Source organism: Triturus cristatus, chromosome 2_1 (assembly GCF_964204655.1).
Source record: "Triturus cristatus chromosome 2_1, aTriCri1.1, whole genome shotgun sequence".
Classification (NCBI taxonomy): domain Eukaryota; kingdom Metazoa; phylum Chordata; class Amphibia; order Caudata; family Salamandridae; genus Triturus; species Triturus cristatus.
In genome coordinates, this window is record NC_140581.1 from 48,791,241 (window position 1) to 48,808,004 (window position 16,764).

The 16,764-nt window shown below is 46.4% G+C and overlaps 1 protein-coding gene across 1 annotated transcript in view; it reads left to right on the forward strand.

The window, feature by feature from the left end:
• LOC146863703 (long-chain-fatty-acid--CoA ligase ACSBG2-like) overlaps positions 1-16,764 on the forward strand; it is a 456,555-nt gene that overhangs the window by 194,427 nt on the left and 245,364 nt on the right. The window contains exon 6 of the mRNA XM_085627841.1: positions 15,882-16,031. Coding sequence (XP_085483967.1) covers positions 15,882-16,031 — 150 coding nt within the window. The remainder of the gene's footprint in view (positions 1-15,881; positions 16,032-16,764) is intronic.

The window sequence follows — 16,764 nt, forward strand, 5'->3', positions numbered from 1 at the left end:
ATACGCTATTGTGGCTATTTCTATAAGGATCATAGGAGAGAAGGCTTTATACGGCTACAATTCTAATTTTCTTTCAATTCAGGTGGGAGAAGGAAGACCAGTCTAAATGTTGTCATATGTCTGTATTTCACAAAACGCCAGTATAGGATATGAGAATGTTGACTTTTGTATGTTTCCTTACATGGATAACATTTTACCTGCAGTTGATTTCAGCATGACTTTAGGAATGTGTTGGATTGCTTTGAAGTTGTTGTTTATACTTGATTCAAACAGTTCTTTGTGGACCATCACATCTGCAGGTGGTGGTAGTCGATGCAGTTGTCTGCAGGTGGTGGTCGTTTTAGAGGACCAAAATTGATTTTTTACCATATTTTACCTAGAACAAGAGAGCTGGAGAAAATAGATGAAAAACCTACAAAGTGAGTAAAAAAGGACAGGAAGTATAGAATAGTGTAAGAAAAGGCATGTCTTGGAATAAAAAACAGCCATTCTTGGAATTTGTCAAACCCTTATATTGTTTCTGAACTGTAAAATCAGACAACACAGAGTATGTGACAGAGATAACAGGCTTGCATTGTAAGTCTAACTCCACCTTCCCATATACTATTGTGGTAGATAAGGTTTGGGCCTGATGTACTAAACACTGATTGCAAAATTCTGATCACTATGTGCAATCCGTATTTTTACATCCACTTTTGAATTTTCTGAAGTGACCTACGTTTTATTAGTTCAGTTCACAAAATTCCACATTGCAGTGAGTCGCAATCCACTTCTTCAATATTCATGAGTTAGGTTGCAAATAGTGACTCTTTACAATGGGATGCCATCACAGCAATGATGGCTGCCTGGGGACCTCAAGCAACCCAGTGTGTGATCACATTTTGATAAAGCATATTGTTTTTTAAACGCAGTCTGTTTTTCATAGAAAATTGATTGTTGCGTTACCTACTGCTGGAGTAAAGAACTACTACTGCTTGAAAATGTGAGAATTGGTGGCTCAGGATTTCATGCTGATGCTTCAAGGCAGTATTGTTGCATATGTTCTACATGACTAATGTTTTTACCACTGAACATCCCCAAGTACAAGTCAGTTAAGGACTGATGCAGGGATGGCTGGTCAAATCTCAGATTGGGTTCCGAAAACATCATGGAACCGTAACTGCTTTAGTCTTGGCCACGGAACGAATTAGGAGATTAGTGGACCAGGGGCAGGGACCTGCTTTGATCTTTTGGACCTGTCTACAGTCTTTGACATCATCTTCCCATCGTTGCTGAATCAGTGCCTCCAAGATTTGGGCATTACAGAGCAGGCATTGGCCCTACTGTCTTCTTTCCTCAATGACCGCTCTCAGAGAATATTGCTCAGTCAATTCCATTTTAATGTTTTCTCTGTGTCCTGTGGGGTGATGCAGGTCTATCTGTGAGCCCTAGTCTTTTAAACTTTTATGTGTTCCCACTTGCTGCCATCATTCATGCCTGTAAGAATGTACGCAATATCATAATCAATCAATCAATCAATCAATCAATCAAGACATTTGTAAAGCGCGCTACTCACCCGAAGGGTCTCAAGGCGCATGGGGGAGGGGGGAGGGGGGTCCGCTACTGCTCGAACAACCCGGTCTTGAGTTGCTTCCTGAAGGAGAGGTGGTCTTGGGTCAGGCGGAGGTGGATGGGGAGGGAGTTCCAAGTCTTGTCTGCCAGGTAGGAGAAGGATCTTCCTCCCATGGTGGCTCTTCGGATGCGTGGAACGGCCGCGAGGGCGTGTCTGGTCGATCGTAGCTGGCGTGTGGGAGTGTAGAAGGTCAGGCGGTTGTTGAGGTATCTGGGGCCCAGGTCGTGGAGGGCCTTGTGTGCGTGGGTGAGGAGTCGGAACGTGATTCTCTTGCTGATGGGGAGCCAGTGCAGGTCTCTCAGGTGTCGGGAAATGTGGCTGTGTCAGGGGATGTCAAGGATGAGTCGTGCAGAGGCGTTCTGGATGCGTTGGAGTCTTTTCTGTAGTTTGGCTGTGGTTCCGGTGTAGAGGGTGTTTCCGTAGTCCAGTCGGCTGGTGACGAGAGCCTGGGTGACCGTCTTTCTGGTTTCGGTGGGGATCCATCGGAAGATCTTTCGGAGCATGCGTAGGATGTTGAAACATGATGATGAGACGGCGTTGACTTGTCTGGTCATTGAGAGGGAGGAGTCCAGGATGAAGCCCAGGTTGCGTGCGTGGTCCGTAGGTTTGGGTGCGCTGCCCAGGGAGGGGGGCCACCAGGAGTCGTCCCAGGTGGAGGGTGATGATCCCAGGATGAGGACTTCCGTCTTGTCTGAGTTCAGTTTCTGGCGGCTGTTCATCATCCACTCGGCTACGTCTTTAATCCCTTCGTGTAGGTTGGTTCTGGCGGTCGCTGGGTCATTGGTGAGGGAGAGGATCAGCTGAGTGTCGTCGGCGTAGGAGATGATGTTGAGGTTGTGTTGGCGTGCGATGGCTGCGAGGGGGCTCATGTAGACGTTGAAGAGGGTGGGGCTGAGTGATGATCCTTGCGGGACGCCGCAGATGACTTCGGTGGCCTCGGATCTGAACGGGGGGAGGCGGACTCTCTGGGGTCTTCCGGCGAGGAACGAGATGATCCAATCTAGTGCCCTCTCTTGGATTCCGATGTTGCTGAGGTGCTGTACTAGGGTGCGGTGGCAGACAGTATCGAACGCTGCGGAGAGGTCCAGGAGGATGAGGGCCACTGTTTCCCCATTGTCGAGCAGGGCTCGGATGTTGTCAGTGGCTGCGATGAGGGCGGTCTCGGTGCTGTGGTTGGCTCGGAAGCCGGACTGCGAGTGGTCGAGGGATCCGTTTGTCTCGAGGAAGGTGGCAAGCTGTCTGTTGACGGTCTTCTCGATGACTTTGGCAGGAAAAGGCAGGAGCGAGATGGGCCGGTAGTTCTTGAGGTCGGAGGGGTCTGCTGATGGCTTCTTCAGGAGGGCGCTGAGCTCGCCGTGCTTCCAGCTCTCCAGAAAGATGGCGGTGTTGAAGGAGCAGTTGATGATGTCCCGGAGTTGGGGTGCAATGACGGAGTCGGCCTTGTTGAAGACTTGGTGGGGGCATGGGTCGGTTGGTGATCCGGAGTGGATGGTGTTCATCGTGTGGATGGTGTCTTCGGTGCTGACCGGTGTCCAGGCATGGAGGGTGGTGGTGGGGGTCGTTGGTTCGGTGGTTGGGTGCGTGGTCTGTGCGCTGAAGCTGTTGTGTATTTCGGCGATCTTGCTGTGAAAGAACGAGGCGAGTGAGTCGCAGAGGTCTTGTGAGGGAGTGATGTCGTTGTTTCCGGCGCTGGGGTTGGAGAGCTCTTTGACGATGCTGAAGTGTTCCTTGCTGTTGTGTGCGTTGTTGTCTAGTCGTTCCTTGAATGCTGTCCTCTTGGTGGTGTGGATCAGCTGGTGGTGTTTGTGGGAGGCGTGCTTGAGGGCGGTCATGTTGACTGTAGTCGGGTTTTTTCGCCAGGCTTTCTCGAAGGTACGGCAGTTCTTCTTGAAGTTTTTGAGGTCGTCGTTGAACCAGGAGGCTTTCTTGCTGCTGGGCCTACACTGATGATAGCAACTCCACTGCTACTGCAGATCATTTTTCTTAATGCAAGTTGGCAGTCGCACACTGGATGGAAAAGAATTTCCTCAGACTGAATAGGGAGAAAACGGGTGCTGTTTTTTAGGATGCACACCACAATCTGGAATGGTAACTGGTGGCCGAACCCCATAGGTACCCTCCCGGATTTCAGCTAAGAACGCTAAAAATCTTGGCGTAATCTTAGACACTGAGCTGCCTCTGAATGGACAAGCCAATCGCAGAGTTGCTACCTGCTTTGGGTTTATAAGGAAGTCAAAAAAGATGTTTCCTATCAACACCCTTTAAGCATGAAAGCAGGTTGCCCTGTTCTTTGTCATGGTTAGACTAGATTACTGTAACTCCCTGTACGTGGGTTAGAACATCAGCACTGAGGCAAAACCTCAGGTGGAATAGAATGCACTCAGTATAGCCATTCTTGCCATTCATAAGTGCCAGTCAGCTGTTGCAGGGCTGGGTGAGCTGCTTTGGCTCCCTATCAGGAAGTACCTTCTGTTTAAATACATCTCCATTTTTCATAAGGCTTTTCACCTTCCTGGCCCTGCTGGGATTAAACTTATGTTTCATCAGTATATTCCACGTAGAAACCTCCGCTCTGTCAACCACAACCTGGTCTTTGTACCTAGGGTTTGAAGGAAGAGATAAGGAGACAGAGCCTTAACAGTCACAGCATCCAGACTTTGGAATTTGCTTCCTCAGTGTCTGACTTCCACTATCAAACATCTGCCCTTTAGAAAGGCTCTTAAGTCCTGACTCTACATTATTTAGGCAGCTTTCCCCAGAATGAATTTGATCTGATTGCGCAATATCGTATGGTCATGACAACAGCGCCTTGATTCCTTTGGGTAAATGATGCCCTTTATAAATTGAAAATCAATCAATCAATTATGCAATGTGATGATACTAATAAAAAGAAGTAATCTACCCATGCCACTTAAGTAATAGTAAATGATTATAAGCACATGCTTCAGTGCTTCGCTCCAGCCCAATGAGTAGTTCAGTGTTCTGAATCACATTCGAATAACATTCAGCTACACGTAAAGCTGGGTTCAACGAAGCTGGGGATGCAGGTGCTAATGAACCTCAGGTACTAAATGATGCTTTCCCAAGGGCTCCTAGACATCAGTATTCAAGAGAACAATTCGGCAAGACAAAGTGTTATTTCTTTTAACATCCTTGACTCTGTGTTGATCTGACAGCTGTCCAAGGCTTATCTGATATGTAGGTGTCTTATGAATCTAGGCACAAAGCAACACAATAATCAAAGACCCCAAGACCCCTGACCTACTGGTCAGAGACCTGCTCTCCCCCCGCAGCTCTACTATGAAGTGCCACCGCTCCAGCAGTGTGCTCTGGGCACTGCTGCCCAGGTAGGTGTTGAGGCCCTCCTCCACCCGCAGGCTCCTGCCTGCGCCTCATACCTGGTGGTCCAGTGGGAGAGCCTTGCTCTTCTGTTGGCCGCTGTTGTCTCTGTCTGTGTTTGTGCCACTTTGCCGTTCTGTTTGTCTGTATTGTGTTTTTTCTGTCTCTCTTGCGCCCCGTCTGTCTTTGTTCCCCTTTCTGTCTCTCTTGTGCCCATGTCTGCCATGTGCCTTTTTCTGTTCTTCTGTGTCTCTTGTGCCCGTTCTCTGTCTCTGTGCCCTTTCTGCCGCTGCTGCCTCCATGGCCCCTGCCGGTTCCCCCTTCCCACCTCCCAGCTGCGCTTCCCTCCCCCTCCCCTACTTAATGGCAGCCACTGCGAGAGAGTGCGAGCAAGACCCCTAACCTCCTGGTCAGAGACCTGCTCTCCCGCCGCAGCTCTGCTATCAAGTGCCACTGTTCTAGCACTGTGCTCTGGGTGCTGCTGCCCAGGTAGGTGTTGAGGTCCTTCTCCACCCACAGGAACCTGCCTGCGCCTCATCCCTGGTGGTCCAGTGGGAGAGCCTTGTTCTTCTGCTAGCCGCTGTTGTCTCTGTCTGTCTATGTGCCACTTTGCTGTTCTATTTCTCTGTGGCTGTGTCTGTCTTTGTCCCACCCTGCCGTTTTATCGTGTTTTTTCAATCTCTCTTGCACCCATGTCTGGCTTTGTGCCCCTTTCTGTTCTTTCTGTCTCTCTTGTGTCTGTGTCTGCCTTGTGCCTTTTTCTGTTCTTCTGTCTCTCTTGTGCCCGTTTTCTGTCTCTGTGCCCTTCCTGCTGCAGCTGCCCCCGTGGCCCCTCCCCACTGCCAGTTCTCGCTTCCCGCCTCCCAGCTGCACTTCCCTCCTCTCCCCTACTTAATGGCAGCCAAAGGCAAGCCCGTCTGCGCCCATCCGTGACCCGACCCCAGCCAGCACCAGGAACCCTTGTTGTACAACCCCACACCGCTACAACTCTGCTGGCTTCCTCGCACTCAACCCCGTAAGAAATAACTGCCAGAGATCTACGCCAAACAACACATACAGCAAGGTCTCCTGCTGACACTGCCAACAATCCTTCATCATCAACAGCCCCCATGACCACTGGATCCACGCCGGACTCCCGCACCACTGAAGCCCAGTCGTGCATCCTCCTCAATGTGTGCTCCCTCCACAGACACGCCATGGAAACCTGGGACCTGCTGGACACCCTCTCGCCAGACGTCGCCTTCTTCACGGAAACATGGACTAACGCCACCTCCGCCCCCGACATCGCCACCATCATCCCCGACAGATACAAGATCCAAAGAAAGGACCACCTCCACCGCCCAGGAGGAGGACTCGCAATCGCACAGCTCCCTCCAACACTCCACCTTCAGCACGAGAGACCCATCTCCAACACAGAGTACCTCCGCTTCCAGATCCAAACCAGCCACCGAACCATGATGCGCGGGACTGTCATCTACAGATCCCCGGCCCTCGTGCATCTTCAGCCATCACCATTGCCTTCCTTGTTGCTCCCCACACCATCACCTCCATGGACTACATTCTCATCGGAGACCTGAACTTCCACCTCGATAACCTCAGTGACCCCGACTCCACCACCCTCCTTGCCAACCTTGCCAACCTCAGACTGAGGCAACTCGCCACCACCCCACCCACTGAGCCAGACACACCCTTGACCCCATCTTCACAGGAAGGACAAACATCCACTTCAGCCACACCATGCAGCCACTCTGAACAGACCACCACTGTGTACACTTCACCTTCACCACCACCACCACCACACCCAAACCTGCCCCATGCCCACCACGAAGGAACTGGAGGAAGATCACAGAGGAACACCTCAACACCACCCTCCTCCATGACCCCTCTCCACCATGACCAACGCCAACTTTGCAGCCAAAGACCTACACTGCTAGAACGCCGGCTGCGCTGACAAGCTCGCACCCAACCGCCACCCCATCAAACAATGCCTCCTGAAGGCTGCCTGGTTCACCACCGACCTCCAAGAAGCCAGGTGCTCCTGCAAACGCCTCGAGAAACTGTGGCAGAACAATAAAACCACTGAAGACAAGAACAACTACAGTAACGCCATGAATGAATACCAACAGCGCATAAGAGCCACCAAACAGACAAGAAAAGAATACACACCAACGCTACTAACGCAAAATAACTCTTCAATGTCATACAGCAGGTCACCAAACCCCCCAGCGAAGCCACGGATGTCTCACCATCTCAGGACCTCTGCAACAAGCTCAGCTCCTACTTCTACCTGAAAATCAAGGCACTCTATGACAACTTCAGTGAACAGACTCCTGACACCATCCCCCTCTCCACCACCGACAACCAGCAGACCATCACCACCTGGAAACCTGCCACCACTGAACATACCGCGATGGCCATGAAGAACACCCATGTAAGGAGCCCCCACTAACCCCTGCTCTCCTCACAGCTACCAAAGAGCCACCACCACCATTGCACGCAAACTAGGCCGGACCATCAACGCCTCCCTTGAATCTGGCACCTTCCCCGATGACTGGAAGCGGGCAGAGGTCAAGCCCCTCCTCAAGAAACCCTAAACGGACCCGACGGACCTGAAAAACTACCGACCCATCTCTCTTCTTCTCTTTGCAGCCAAAGTCACCAAGAGATTCATCAATGCCCAGATGACCACCTTAATCGAAGAGAACGCCATCCACAACTTCTCCCAGTCTGGATATTTCAGCAACCACAGCACTGAAACCGCCCTCCTCGCTGCCACTGATGACATCCACATGCTACTCAACCAGGGCCACACTGCGGCCCTCATCCTACAAGACCTCTCAGCAGCCTTCAACACCATCTCACACCACACTCTCGCAGCCAGACTCCACGACGCCGGTATAACAGGAACTGCTCTTGACTGAATCCGCTCCTTTCTCTCCAGCAGAACCCAAAGGATCAGACTCCCTCCCTTCCTCTCTGAACCTACAGAGATCAACTGTGGAGTACCCCAAAGATCTTCACTCAGCCCAATGCTCTTCAACATCTACATGGCCCCCCTCGCCGCTATCGTCAGACAGTATGGGCTCAACATAGTATCTTACGCCGACGACACCCAGCTCATCCTCTCTCTCACAAAGAACCCCATAGACACCAGACTCAGCTTCCAAAAAGGAAGGAAATACATCACAGCCTGGATAAGAGACAGCTGCCTAAAACTGAACTCAGAGAAGACAGAGGTTCTCATCCACAGACCCTCCCCCACTGCGTGAGGAAAGCTCTTGGTGGCCCACTGCCCTCAGAAACCCACCCACCCCGACAGACCATGCCCAGAACCTCGGCATCATTCTAGACTCCTCTCTCACCTTGACCCACCAGGTCAACCCCATCACCTCCACCTGCTTAAACTCCCTCTGCATCCTCTGCAAGACCTTCAAGTGGATCCCCCAGAATGCAGAAAGACCATGACCCACACACTCATAACCAGCAAACTGGACTACGGCAACGCCCTCTACACCGGACCTACACAAAACCCTGCTACACAAGTTTCAAACCATCCAGAACACCTCAACCAGACTGTTCCTTGGAACCTCACAACACGAGCACATGACCCAGCACCTACAAGACCTCTACTGGCTCCCCATCGAGAAGAGAGTTACCTTAATGCTACTCACCCACGCCTACAAATCCTTCCACAACATCGGACCCAAATACCTCTATGAAAGAGTCTCCTTCCACGTACCCAGAAGGAACCTCCGCTCCGCCGACCTCACCCTGGCAGAAACCCCAAACATCTGCAGGACCAGAGCAGGAGGAAGAGCCTTCTCCTACATCGCAGTAAAGACCTGGAATGAGCTCCCAGTCAACATCAGACGATCCCCCACTCTGCACACATTCAAGAAGAGCCTCAAGACCTTGCTCTCCGACTGATCCAGAGCTGCACCCCCCAGCACCTTGAGACCCTCATGGGTGAGTAGCACACTTTATAAACCCCTGATTGATTGATTGATTGACAGTGAAGCATAACAGGCCCATTGTATTTGTTGCAAACATAGTAATAGTTCATACATCTAGAGCATAAACAATCAATATTGATGGAAAGGACAATATCAAACACATTACCAAAACAATAGCTACTTAACACACTAAAGGTTAAACTGAGCTGGTAGCCACACTATTGTATTTTAGTTATTTTTAATTGTTTTTTTTTTTTTAAATTGGTCATTGGTAGCCTCTGATATCCTGGGTGTGAGGGAAAATATGTAGAGAATGTGGAATTGTGGCACACTTCACAAAACTGGTTGTGGAGAACCATTATATCACAAAGAGTGAGACTTGTAGGGGATTCACCATCAAATATGTCTCAATTAGAGGATAAAGAATTGTAAACACATCGCTCTACTTAATCTCTTGAACTCTAAGGTCAAGGTGTTTACATTCTCCACATTACTTCTGGAATGGGAGGACATGAACATTTTGTCCTTCTCATTCTGCTCACACAAGAATGATTTTTTTTCTGAAGGATCATTTTGTGGTGCTCTGCAGATTTCTGAACTTCCCTTACCGAAATGTGAGGAATATACATGATTTTAGCCAAAGTTTTAAGTTTGCAGGGAAGTCTTTGTAGGAAAACATTTTCGGCCCATGCAAGTGACATCACCCAGGGCTCTCCTGGGTGTCTAGTTTTTTATGAATGTACTAGTTTAGTAGGTTTCCCAGGATGTCGGTCAAACCCGAGACTAATTTCCCCAGCTACCCACATCACAAAAGCAGGTCAATTATCATGGGGAAAATGTGTGTTTTGCTGACTATCGTACTTCAGGCCATTGGCCCAGACTGTTAGCCTAGCACCCACAGGTAGGGTACCTTTTTATAAGAAGAATTGTTGAATTACTGGATGGAAGGAATTTTGTGGATTCCTCCATATTTCTGAGCTTTCCCTTATAGAAATGTGAGAAGAGCTTATGATTATAGCCAAAGTTTTAGATTTGCAGGGCATCATGGGTATGAAATCTTGATGGATTCTTGCAAGTTACACTGCCCTCGACTCTCTAATTTTCAAGTTTAGTAAGTTCAGTAAACTTTCCTGGGGTGCGGCTGAGCTAAAGCCCAAATACACAAGTAGAAAAATCACCCAAATGGGACAATTGTAATGACAAAACATTGATATTCCCATGTTACATTTAGGGCCTAGGGTTTTGTGGCCGAAAGGCCTATTCACACATGTGGGGTACCTTTTTTATCCGGAGAATTGTGGAAAGGCTGGTTGATAGGAATTTTGTGGATCCCTGCAGATTCTGTAATCTTCCCTCATATTATTGTGAGGAAAAGGTGTGACTTAACCAAAAGATTGAGGTTTGTACAGCATTCAGGGCAAAAAAAGCACACAACACTGGAGTCTGAGTGTCTTGCCAAACTGGTCCAGTTTTCACGGCTAAAGCATGATATCAGCTCATGGCATTTTGAAGCCTATACTGTCCAGAGTTATAGGCCAATACACAAGCGGGATACAGTTTTCATGAGAAATGTGAGAACCATTCCAGACTTTTCCCTCACAGATATATGAAGAGGATGTGAGAATGTAGACAAGGGCTCAATGTTTACATGGCATCCTGTATAAGAAACGTAGTGGAATCCACACAATACACCACCCTGGACTATCCTGGGTGTCTAGCTTTTGAGTGAATATCTGGTTAGTAAGTTTTATTTGGCGTGCATGAAAAATGACACATTGCAAATATTGCTCTCTGTGTCAGATGATAGTTGTACAAATGATCATTATTGCAGAGTCTATCTTAGGCACAATTAAAAGATACATACTTTTCTGTTAGACTCATCTTTCATCCATTAGATTTTACCATATGTATTGCTGTGTGGTATCCTTATAGGCTGTAGCTCAGTTATTGGCTCTGGATATCCCTTTTTTGGACAAACAACAACAACCAATATCCAAGTCTCCAAAAGGGTCTGATGGATGCAACAATAAATTACTTTTGTAAATTGCCTATTGAGACAAAAAATTATAGATTTAAACATTGTCATCTTTTTTATTTTTCACATATATTGTCATGCTTTTTGTATTTCAATGTTAAGTTTCTTTGGGAAAAGGATATGTGATCTGCACAAATGACCGCTTTAAAAATGTTGCATTTGTTTATTTTTCAGAAGTGTGTTGTTCTCTGGGATCACTGATTAGTTTTAAATGGGCTTGCTCCACAAACTCTAGGTGGGTGGAAAGCATTAAAATAAAGAGAACGTGGGTAATGCGAAAACTGTGGTAAAATAATAGAATTTTGTTTGTTCCCTTAATCTGGCAAGATGGAGACCTAACAAAAGCTTGCCTTTTTTCAATCAAATTTGAAAAACATATTTTTCTTGCACAACACTTTTTTGCTGGACAAAAAAAAGTTTGTTATATTTTGACTATTTTCTTATCTCTAATGGAATCAACAAACTCTGGCCATCTTGTGAATCCCCAACATATGGAAAAAAGGATGGGAATTTGTCTGGGATATCTTTTGTGGAAAAAAAAAGTTTTGAAGGCTTGAAGAAAAAGTGCCTCAGACATCAAATAAATGTCTCAGCACTGGGAGGGGAAGAAGGAAAGCCTCAGGTTAATCTACAGTCCTTCGGCTAGGTACTATACAATGTTTGCAAAACATTTTAACAAGTTCTGTTGTTGGAAAATTATATAAGGTACTCAAAATCAATAGCATCATAAAGGGCAACGCACCAATGGTAGTCACTGGTGGAGGTAGTCTGGGACCTAGGTGCGAATTCAATCTGACCACGAAGAAGCCCAGTTCGATATTTTACCTTGTGATTAAGGGCTGATTTACATCTGTACCACCAATTGATATTGGTTCGAGTGTGGAGCTTAGGTTTATTCACTGAATAGACTACTCACTCTCTGCCATGATTAAACCCGTCCAATGGCCGTGCAGAGGAAGGGCATCAGAGACAGACCTCTAATTCTGTCTATCTAATTTCAATCGGTGGGATTAGAGGTCAGTTTTCACCGCCCGTCACCGACACGTTAATCCTGGCCATGGGAGTTCTTTTTGGAAATAAAACAGTTTGGTGCACAGCTCCATCATGTTGACGGAGCCCTGCACCAAACTGGAAACTTCATTGACCGAATCCATTGCGATGGCAGTTCCTGCTAATGCTTTCGAATTGCCCACCAGTTTGGTGTTCATTTCTGGGATTAATGGGTACAGTAGACTCTGCCTGGCTTACATTAAGTACTCTGCCCAGTCAAAGGAGATTACTCCATCTGTCCCTTAGTCTTTTTTTCTGGAGGTCAAAAAAATCTGTCAGTGGGACAAGGCAGCAAGCTATATCAGAGGAGGGCGCAACACCATTAGATAGGCATTGAACTAGTTCCCGGTAAAGCAGTTGATTATGGCAGAAAGAGCTCAAGTTTCTGCCCACAAAAGTCCTCTCTCTGGCTGGCACTTTCTCCAAATCAATATTTCTGTGGTTAGACTTAGGGCTCGATGTATATATTAGTGGTATGTATACTTCCTCACAACAGTGATGGAGTATGCCCAATTTAAATGAAGGTGGACCTTCGGATTCGTATCACAGCTACTCTATCTCGACCATGAGGACATTGCTGTGCTGGTCCTAGGGAGTAAGGGCCATTGGAGAGATGAGTACATTTCCGCCTGCCCAATTTGGAAGGAGCACATTTAGTAAATATTTACTGATCTTTAGGAACAATAACATTGTTATAGTGCTCTCCCCACCAGGGGACAAAACTTGCATGGTGAGGCGAGTATTACATTTTTTCTTTTAAACAAGAAAGTCCCATTTGGGATATTCTTTTTCAAAAGCAAAAAACAAAACAAAACTTTGCTACGGGGCTGCGTCCTTTTGATGCAGCCCTGTAGTAAAGAGTAAACTACATTTACAGGAATTGCCTTTATAAATGACTACCTGCTTAGTGGTGCTTTATAAATTAGGCGGGTGGTCTGTCAGTTATGGACCTGTCCTCATGGCAGAACGGCGGGCCACCACAGATATATCAATCGGGCCCTTAAACTCTTTTTTCATATCGCAAACTTCTCCGTCATGGCAATGCTATGGCCTATGTCTGACAAGAGTTCTATGAGTCCGGATACCTTTTAGACAAGGTCTTTCTGAATTAATTTTGCTGCTGCAGAGACACTCCAAGCGGGCAGGTCCTGTTTTTGCAGACCAGTGGCAAAATGCCATGGGCGGGTCAGTTTGGCAAGTTTGTCCTGGTGCTCTGGAGGTCCTGAAGTCTAGGATTTCAGGGTTATTACGAGAAAATAACCAAGGGCCCAGGTCCTCAGAAACAGCACTTGGGATCATAACTCGCTCCATGAGAGGCCACCAAAACAGTTTAAGTCGGGCCCAACTTGCACTAGTAAGCTGGGCTGTTCCAGAAAAGGCTTATTGCAGATTTTGTGTGTCCATAACTTACATTGGAAGTCTGCCAACTGACCCTTAGAGTCCCTTTGTTTGTGCTGGTTACAATTGGGGTACGACTAGCCGTTAAGGTCTCCTTACATGTCCCACACAGCAGGTTCATTTCTTCTTCTGTTCTATCACAAGTCCTGTAGTGTTCTGAGGAGTGTGCAAGGGGATGCCAAAAGGGATGTCTGGAACACAATTGAGGATGGGGATGACTTCTGGTACCTGCCTAATCAATAAGGAAAAGGTTTACAGGAGTAGCCCTACCCAAATTTGAAGCAGATTCTTACTGCAAACAATACCTCAGTGCCCATCATTTACAAAATCCAAGATTGAGAAACCCTTCTCTTCTTATCAAGAGGTTTGGCCAGGGTAATGAGCAGTTCATTCCTTTGTCACTACAAACTCATTCTAGGGGCTGCTTTCGCCTGTCAGATTATTACTTTTTAAGTCACTGGCAAGCGATTCTTTGGTTTCCCACAAAAGTACCTATGATCGCACCGCAATGGGAGCTTCAAAGGCAGTGCCTATACGGCATGGACTGGTGCAGTCATTCTGTGCAGGCACTCGGGTGCATGCACGCAGAGGGGCACAGCATGTGCCTCATGCATGTACCCCATGGCCTGAGGCAAAGGGGGATTTCCCTGGTGCACCCTTTCTTTCTTCCCTGCCGCAGTTTCATTGAGGAGGAACCACCATGAAAACCGCGATGGAGAGAAAACTCTTGATATGCTTAACGGGACTGCGGAGGGCCTCCCAAGCATATTGCAGCCTCAATACCGTTGCACCAGCACCAGGGTTCTCTCTGATCGCTGGCGGTTGCGGTGCAGCAAGGGTGGTCTTACTGCCCAAGTAAAAATAGCCATGTCGTACTGCCAGTGTGGCACTGTTTGGACCATCAATGCCTCACCACTGTAAGTCTAGATGTCTTGGGTCTGCCAGACTCGTAATCAGGCCCTTAATCTTTTGGAGCTTCAGGCAGAAAAATGGTAACTTTTTAAAAGTAATTTTTTCTTAATATTTATTCAAATCCAATTTTACTTTTGAGCTTGGCTTTTAATAAATATTTGGATGTGTTTTGAATAATGTTTGCAGCTGCTTCCTAGCCTAGAACAACATAGTTAATATTTATTATTGCTTCCCTGTGTATCTCAATGCGCCATCCAGCCTTCCTACGGTGAAAAAAGCTTTTGGATGTGGTCACTATAAGAATATGTTGACTATATATTTCTACATTTATAGGATACACAGCCTAAATTGGGGTGACTTATACTGATATTTGAAAGGAAGATTTTATCCTGACAAAAGCTTTTTTTTTTGCTTACAGGTTACGCTTAATGTTTAAACTGCAACTGCCTGGTTACAGGTATCTGGCTTTGAGTCCTGTGTGCCTGGTCACACTACTGTATGCCACAATAGTGCTCTAGTCCTATGGTGACATTTGACTGGTCATTCCATGGGTATATTCTGGGCACCATACGCTATGAATTTATAAGAAAGTAAAATATTATAATTAGGTGTTAGCGAATTCAACATTCATTTGCTTTTAGATCACATGTACTGGGGTCTGGTAAGCAGTGTTCCATTGACTGAAGGCAAGCAGCCAACAGCATCATTCCACAAAACTAGGGGGCAACCACCCAAAAAAGGTGCTTCACACAGTGGGATTGTGACCTGATCCCAAACTAACTGTGTCTCTTCAGTGATTTAAACATTGCAAGTAATCTTATAAGTTTACAGATAATTAAATAAAACAACAGAAGGCGGCAAACACAAAGGAATTAAGAGTTTGAGGTCACCTGAAAGGCCAGAGAACACTCCCAATGACTAGGAGACCATTTTCAGAATGCAGTTTACCAGCCAATGATGCTACAAAAAAAGCTAGAAAAGCCTAAAAAAAGGATCCCCTAAAGCAGAGCATTAAAATACCCACAGGAGAATTAGAGTGAATGTGGCTAGACAGCAGAAGAAATAAAGTGGTGCTTGTTTTCTCATTTATAATTACCTTGAACCTATTTGAAAACAATAAGAGACAGAAAATATGATCCTAAGCAGGCTAAACAATGGAAAATATGAAAGGGGCGAAAAGTAAGAGGCAAAAAGATAAGAAATTACCAGCATTAAAAATACAGGATACATTTGCAAAACACTGTCTAAAGCATTGTAAATAGAAAAAGAACATGAAGTGAAAATATTTTAATCAAAAGTATCTGCTGTTGGTGATCTTAGATGGGGAGCAATGGTAAGCTAATGCAAGGAGCATTGCTCTGATGGATTGGTGTCCTTGTGTAGTAGCCCCGCTGCAAAATGAAGGCTTTAGAGACTATGGCAACTTCCTATGATACATATGGATGGCATTTGGCAAGGTGATCTGCTTCCATGATTGCATAATCAATTGCTGTCTTCTCAGTTGAAGAAAACTTGGGAGTACATGTCTCATACAGTGACAATCTGTAGCTTTTATATTTCTCAAAAATATTTCTGTCTATAGTGGAAGGAATTTATGCAGCTGGGAAGAGACATATCTGATTCTAAATTGGATGAAATCATCAGATCCCTGAAGGCCAACAAGTGCTGTACTATGGTCTACACTTCTGGGACCACAGGACAACCAAAAGGGGTGTTGCTGAGCCATGACAATGTGAGTATTTTGAATGTTTATGGACAGTTGAAAGTATAGTAGTATTATAGTAGTTGTGAGAAATATTGATTGACTAGAAAAATGCAAAGGCCTTAAAAGCAGCCAGTTTAACTAAACACAAAGAGGTTGAGTTACCAAAACATATATTGCTATAACAGCGAAAGAAAGATATTACAAAACAATCTCAACTCGTGGACAGAACTGCATATGTTTGGGGTAAGTTTGTGTTGCCTAAATTCAAGTTCTACATGGTCTCCTATATACTTATTGAGGTGTTCTCAGTTAGGTTTCTCTCCAGCATTGCCGGGGGCTACGGTTTGTAAAGTATAAAAATGTTTATTTCGACTGTTGGGCACAGGGGTGGTTTAGATGTCTGGTGGTGCTTACAGTTGAAGAAATAGCAGTGCCACAGAGGTGAGGGAAATATAAGGTACTGGCATGTAGTTTTCACAAACCCGTAGGATATGGGCATTTGTTAGACAACATAAACGTTGGGTGAGGTGCCCAGCCTGATTATGGCACCTCCGCAGGATATGTTGGCCTAGAGACCAGCTAGCTCACCGTTCCACTCTAAGACCCCCTAACCTTACCAGGGAGCAAATGGTCTTGGGCAACCATTGAACATGATAACCCCGAACCTCTCAGGGATCATGGAAACAGATCAGGACATTTCGCTTAGTCACTCATGGTTACTTGTGCTCAGAGAAATATACAGAGAATACACAGTGGGACG